Source organism: Pinus tabuliformis, chromosome 9 (genome assembly GCF_031772625.1).
Source record: "Pinus tabuliformis cultivar Carrire ecotype Pingquan chromosome 9, CPIR1, whole genome shotgun sequence".
NCBI lineage: Eukaryota > Viridiplantae > Streptophyta > Pinopsida > Pinales > Pinaceae > Pinus > Pinus tabuliformis.
In genome coordinates this window covers 795760195-795767696 of record NC_142307.1, presented here as the reverse complement: position 1 = coordinate 795767696, position 7502 = coordinate 795760195, and the positions used below count along the sequence as shown (strand labels likewise).

Below are 7502 nucleotides of genomic sequence, written 5' to 3'. Positions count from 1 at the left end.
ACATGATGTTGATGTTTCTCCTACATATTCTGCTCCTGCTGGTGAAAGTGTCACAATAGGCTACTTCTTAGATGCCCATCCTATCACACTAACCAAAATGGAACACATAACCATAAGTGTTCTTCCTATAATCCAAACTGCCTACAAAATCACTATCTATATATCCAATCAAATCCTTCTTTTCTGTATTTGCATACATTATGCCACAATCTCTAGTTCATGTTATGTATCTCAAAATTCTTTTTCCTTCTCCCTGATGTGTATTTTGGAGTGTCCATAAATATGGACATCAAACTCACTCGGATAATATTTGGTCTTGTAGCTGCAAGATACATGAGGTTTCCAACCAATATTTTGAATAGAGTTGGATTGAAATATGATCCTGCATTATCGTTACTTAATTTTGTACCTGTTACAGCTAGTGTTGGGATAGGTTTGCAATTATTTGTCTTGAATATTTTCAGCAAATCTCTAACATATTTATTTTGAAAAATAAAAATTCCTTTTTTAGATTGCTCAACTTCTATGCCAAGAAATATTTCATGATAATAAGATCCATCATCTCAAATTATTTCATCGTGGATTCTTTAAATTCATCAATGCAAAATCACATGTATAAATCATGCCATCAACATATAAGAAAATAATCAAAATCTATCCATGCTCATTTACCTTTGTGTACAAGGTAGGCTAAATATTTCTTCTACAAATTCCATTATTGATCATGTAGTTGTCACTTCTACTATACAAAGCTCTAGGTGCTTGCTTGAGTCCATAGAGTGCTTTCTTCAACTTATAAACTTTATCTTCTTTACCTTCAACTTCATAACTTGGAGATTGTTGCACATAAATTTATTCTTCTAGAATTCCATCAAGAACGGTGATTTCACATCCATCTGATATACTTTCCTTCTTTTTTGAGTTGTTGTGGATAGAACTTCTCATACAATATCCAATATGGCTACTGGAGAAACCGTTTCTCCAAAATCTATTCCCGGTTGTTGTGAGAATCCTTTTTCTACAAGTATTTCTTTCAATATATAAATTTCACCTTTCTTATTCAACTTTGTCTTGTACACACATTTCACACGAATAAGATTTTTTTCCTTTGGAAAGCCAACCAAATCCCATGTATCATTATTGTCAATAGCTTGAATTTCTTCATTCATAGCTTGCGCCCAATTTTCATCTCTACTTTGCTTCTTCAAACGAAGAGGGTTGGAATGACAAAAATGCGAAGTTTGAGCTAAAATCAAAATCATCATAAATATATTTCAGACGTCTCATTTTTCTCTTACCATTGCTTGATTCATCACCTGATTAACTGATATGATAATTCTAATATGTTGATCTTCTTGAAGATCCATGCTCCTCAGAAAATATTGTAGTCCTTGATGGTGTTCGCTCCTGTGATTCTTGCTGCTCATTCTTTGTTACATCATACTCTTCCATCAAGGTGGTTGTGCACCAACTGTTCTGTCTATAGTCCCATTCCATGACTCTTGTTCTTTTAACACATCATCTCTGCTAATTATGGTCTTCTTCGTGACAAGGTTATACAATTTGTAAGCTTTTGACTGCTCACTATAACCAAAAAATATGCATTTTTCATTTTTATCATCCAATTTTCCTCTTAGCTCCTTAGGGACATGTGGATAAGCTACAAATCCAAATGCTCTGAGATGAGATACACTGCAAGACATACTTGACCATGCTTCTTCTGGTACTTTGTTCATCACACTCTTTGTAAGAGATTTGTTTATCACATAAACAACATATGAAACTACTTCTACCTGATACTTACTAGACAATTTTCTTCCTTTCAACATGCTCCTTACCATGTTCGTAATTTTCATGTTCTTTATTTCTGCTACACCATTCTGTTGTAGTTTGTATCTAGTTGTAAATTGTGTATTGATTCCATGTTGTTTGCAGTAATCATGGAATGTCCTCGAATCATATTCTCCACCACGATCTAACCCCGATACTTATATCTGACGATCACTCTGGTTCTCTACTAAACTTTTGAATTTTTGGAACTTTGCAAAATTTTCAGACTTCTGCTTCAAGAAGTAACCCAAGTCTTTTTTGTATAACCATCAATGAAAGTGAGGAAGTAACAACATCCACCAAATGATTGTGTCCTCATAGGTCCACACAATTCTCTATGCACGAGCTCAAGAGCCTGCTTTGCTCTATATGCAAATCCTTTTGCAAAAATTTCGCAGTGTTGCTTTCCCAAGATGCAACACTCATAAGTACTAACAGGTTCTTTGATGGGAGGTAACCCTCTAGCCATTTTTTTCCGCTGCAACAATCTTAAACCAGAGAAGTGTAGGTGTCCAAACCAAAAGTGCAATAACCAATAATCATTAGAACATGAAACTATAAAAGAACTGACCTAATCATTGTAATTCATAATTAGAGGAAAGATTTTGTTCCACATCATTTGCATGTTTGCTATCAACTTCTTTCTTGGAGGCTTTTCATATATAACACACTCTTGTCCTTGAAACGTAACATTGTATCCTTTCTACATCAATTGACAACACTTATTAAATTATGTTTGAGACCTGGGACATAATATACCTCTGAGATTATCTTCGTCTCCCCCTTCTTGGTCAAAATGTTGACCACTCCTTTTCCATCTACATCCACAGCCTTGGAAGTCCCCAACTTTACCTCGGACTTCTCAGATTGATCTAAATTTGTAACCAAATTATTATTTCCTATTATGTGGTTATTGCAAATACTCTCTAATGGCCACACATTATCAGAAGGTTCATGCATCTTATGGCAAGCTATGAACATACAGATAATATTCTCTGTAGTGACATTAGCTCTCTGGTTTCCTTGATCAGCTATCTTCTTCCTACAATCACGGGCATAATGAAAAAATTTATTGTAATAATAACATCTCACCTTTGATTTGTCAACTCTTTGATTATTGTTGAAGCTTCTGTTGTTGCTTCCACTTTCATTTGCATGATCTTCTCGACCATCTCTATGGCCACCATGTCTTCTACCTCGTCCTCTACCTCTTGATCTATTTCTGCCTCAACCTCTGTCTCTCGAAATAGAAACCTGACTCTTGAAAGCAATTTCTAAAGTGGAATCCTTATTTATTTTTTTCCTTGCCTCATGTGATAGAAGTGATCCCATCAACTCATCAACTGTCAATGGTTCCAAATCCTTGGCTTCTTCTATGGATGCTACCACAACATCAAATTTAGTAGACAAAGATCTGAGGACCTTCTCAATAATTGTTTGATCTTTAATATCTTCACCATAAATTTTTAACTCATTTATGACAATCATGACCCAATTCATGAATGAATCGATGTCCTTTGTCTCCTTCATCTACAACTTTTCAAAATCTCTATAACTTAACAATATTGACTTTAGCCATACCTTTATAGCTTGTGGCCAAAGTCTTCCATGTTGTCTTTGTTGAAAACGTGATCATAATTTTCTAGAACATTGATCGGTCTACTCCTTGCTAGATAAGTTGCAACGCTTGTGCATTCGTATTTTTGTCTTTCTTCCATAGTTCTCTCTCTACATTAGTGCGGGCTCGTTCCTCTGCTTCATTCTTAGGTTCAAAAAATCCATTCACGAAATCGTCTCAAACATCATGAGCCTTCAATGTTATCTCCATCTTAATGGCCCACACATCATAATCTTTCCCTTTAAATAGTGGAAACTAAATAAAACCATCTTTAACAAAAATATCTCTTCAAATAAAATAAAACTTTATAACTCTTTTTCAATAAACCCCTTTTTTAATAAATTAAAAAAACCTATACATAAGAAACAAAAAACAAACAACAACAAAAACTCTTACAAATCCCTTTTAAAAACTTTATTAAACCTTTGTTTTTTCAACAAACTCTTACAAATCCCTCTTAAAAAAACTATATTAAACCATTGTTTTTTTCAACACCGTTTCGAAGTCCTTATATGTCCTTTTAATAAAACATATGATAATAATAAAACGACCTTTTAGGAAACAAAGATGTTACGAACAAATTGTTATATAAGTCGAAAGAATCCACGTGACCTATTTTGAATTTTGACTTGAACAAATTGTTATATAAGTCGAAAGAATCCAGGTGACCTATTTCGAAGTTTGACTTAGGTCCCTTTTGAAAATGTCTCCTTTTACTATGACATACCCGGCCCACGTGATTTTTAATATGACATATGCCGCTACGCGTGCTGACGGGATTAACCTTTAGAACGTATTAACTTTTTTAATCAAAAGGGACAGAGGGATGGGCAGCGTTGCGTCGCTAGAAACGCTACCAAATCATAAAGTTTCCTTAATCAACGCAGTTTACGCCAGAGAGAACGGACAGAGAGAACATGCGTTGATCAACTTTTTTTAACTAAGCAACAGGAAAGGCTGGTTAGAAAAGCAGAGGAAAATAAACATAAATAACACAAATAATTCACACAATAACACAAATTGTGACTCTTTTATTTATCATAAAAATTATTACAATAAACTTAAAACTTTTCCAACTAACCACTCCCCTTAATACTACTTAACTCGACTTGTTTCAAGTCAACCCTTTAATTTTACTCAACTTCTTAATACTAGTAATTAGCTATTTTAACATAGATCTTTGGTGAAATCCCTAGAAATGGCTATAACACCCACGAAGTCGTTGCTATGAATGACAAAATCGAAGCTACCCGCTTCATTATTGTCAGCTTTGAAGAGCGTAACCCTTTCTCTAGCAGTTGAGAGCAAAAACATATGGCAAGTTTTGTTCACTGCAGAATCGGTCACAGTGAGATTGGAAGCCAACTCGTGAGCAGATTCTCGATACAGCCATGATTGAGAATGCAAATGCAATGATGGGGGAGAATGGAGCATTTTTAATGTTTTTAATCATATTTTGGAATTAGACCATTGTTAGCAGTGTGGACACGAGTTTTAATATTTTGAAACTGGATATATATTAAAACTCCTTTAATTTCATATATTGGATTATGGATACCATTTTAGACCATTGATAATTTTTTTATAAACCATGCCTTTCCACTTAAATATATATTAACAATCTGAAAAACCATTTTAGACCATTGATAAATTTTTTATAAACCATGCCTTTCCACTTAAATATATATTAACAGTCTGAAAAACCTATAAAATTTTTAAATGGTAAATTGTGTAACGTCGCCTATCAAAACTTATCATTCCAACAAATTGCTAAACAAATTCAACAAAAGTATGCCACAAAAAATAAGATAGTAATTTGCGAGAATGTGTAATAAGATAGTAATTTGCGAGAGAGGACACATTCGCTGAAACGAGAAATTGTACTTTTTCGAATTCTACTTTGTTCTCGTCGTCGTGATTGGCTTTCTAAATTCAGTGTAGTACTGTACTGGGTGATTGTTACGAATACAGAATGTATGTATATTGACTGATGAGATACATGTACCTTGATATATATCCACAAACATTTCTCAAAAATAGTGTCGTGTTATCAAATTCAATCCATATGGATTTATATTTTCGGGTTGATATATATAAACAAAGCGGAGCTGGGGAAGAAGCGCACTTTCACCTTACTTTTCTCAATCAGGATGCCCCTTGCCCGGAAAGGCAGAAAATACAGCTAATATTGAAGATATGATGCATAATGCTACCTTCCTCAACGGTTAGCCCTCTGCTCAGTTTGTTCCACAAATGGATGGCATAAGCTTCCCTCTCCAACTGAATAATCTTGGCACTTCTCCACTTCACCTGTCCCTCCTCACTGGGATTGATAAAATAACTGGCAATGTCTTTCCAACCCACCGGATAAAATGCATTGGGGGGCATGACTTTGAAGTCATAGTGAGTCTTGTTGGCAAGACTGCTGACGACGCGAGTGAGGAGGTAAGGACCGTTGTGGCCCCATATGTTACCGTCGAACGTGAGGGCAAACTCCTGTATGAATTTCAATAGCAGAGGATGCCGTTTATCGAACGCCAAAACTGCACTATTTAACTGAATCCACTGCCCGGTTTGAGGATCCGCGCTCTGCGCTCCGATGGTGTTTTTTAGGTTCGAAAAGCTTCTGAGAAGTATCACGTCCGCGTCGACGTAGATGCCTCCGTACTTGTAAAGAACTGCGAGGCGGAGGAGGTTGGACAAATTCTGGGCGAATGGGACTTCCCCGGGATCGATATCACCGCTCACAATCTTTCTCAGCCATTCCTCCGCCGGGGTTTTCTCGAAGAGGTGGCGAAGATCAGGCGCCGCTGCCATGACACGAAAACCTCGGCTTGTGAATGGCCGAAGAATCTGCTCCCCCGCCTCGGAGTCCATCGTGCGGGAGATGATGAGCAGGCAGCACGTCGGATTCCACTTGAAGAGGCTCTCCATAGATAGCTGCTCCCGATAGCCGAAGGATTCGATCTGCGATATCCAAATGTTGTAGAAGCGGAGCTTGCAGGGCTTGAAGAAGGCCTTGACTCTGGCCGAGAATTGAGCCGAGATTGAATCCGAGTGGAGGTCTTTGAATCTTGGTAAGTTGTCCTGGAACCACTTGATTCTCCCCTCCCGGGTCATGTTAAGGGGGGTGTACTGTAAACTCGGAGCATTTCTCAAGAATTTCGATCCTGAGCTGCCAACGACAGATACTTCAGGGTCATGTCGTCGAATCTCTTCTTGAAGGGTATTGGGTTCTGCGTTTAGCATTGTTTGGGAGGCGTTATTGTGCGTATCGAATATGGGATTTGAGGTGAGACGGCCATTGAAGACCAGGTAAGATCGGAGGATGAGAACAAATGGCACTAAAAGTAGCAGAGAAGAAGAAAGTAGCAACAAGTGCGATCTCGACATCTTCTTGTTTAGGCTGCTGCAGGGCCGATGCGAGTTATGGCATATAGATTGTTTGCTCTTCCCCAAGATTTTCAGACTTAACAGTTGCCAATCAGCCGCCACCGACGACTTTGGCTTTTCAGGTACCCGCAATCCACTCCAATCAGCCGTCATATTCCTTACCAATATAATCTAAAATGTTCAAAAGACGAACCTAAGTTCTGCTGAATCTCCAAAGTCGTTTAGAATTTTGAAAATCTTATGGATGCATCGCAGGTGACTGGTTATTGCGCCACGTTGTACATGCATGCACGGGAAGTACTTTCAATCCGAAACGTTCATGGTTACCTAATTGACCATGTTATGTTAGATCAACACGACTCTATCACTTTCCCTATCAAATTTCTATTAGAAAATATCATAATCATACACAAAAATTTCAATTCAAATTTTGAATATACTTTCAGTTCCAGATTTGACTATCCAATATTGTGATTTTATTAAATTGATCAATACATCGCAGTCACACCTTATCGTGTCACGGTGTCCGTGCATAGATAGGAAACACATTCAACCCGGAACATTCATGCGTACCTCATCGACGTTGTTAGATCCTCACGACTCTATCACCTGCTCTACTTTCATATTTGTATAAGAAAAATACCATATACAAAATTTCAAT

The 7502-nt window shown here is 37.1% G+C and overlaps 1 protein-coding gene across 1 annotated transcript; it reads right to left on the bottom strand.

Moving 5' to 3' along the window:
• Nucleotides 1–5251: 5251 nt before the first annotated feature.
• LOC149151144 (uncharacterized protein At4g19900-like) lies at nucleotides 5252–6995 on the bottom strand. The gene has a single exon (XM_089441413.1). It carries the CDS (start codon nucleotides 6992–6994, stop codon nucleotides 5594–5596), a length of 1401 nt encoding a protein of 466 aa, XP_089297539.1. The 5' UTR covers nucleotide 6995; the 3' UTR covers nucleotides 5252–5593.
• Between the last annotated feature and the right edge of the window lie 507 nt (nucleotides 6996–7502).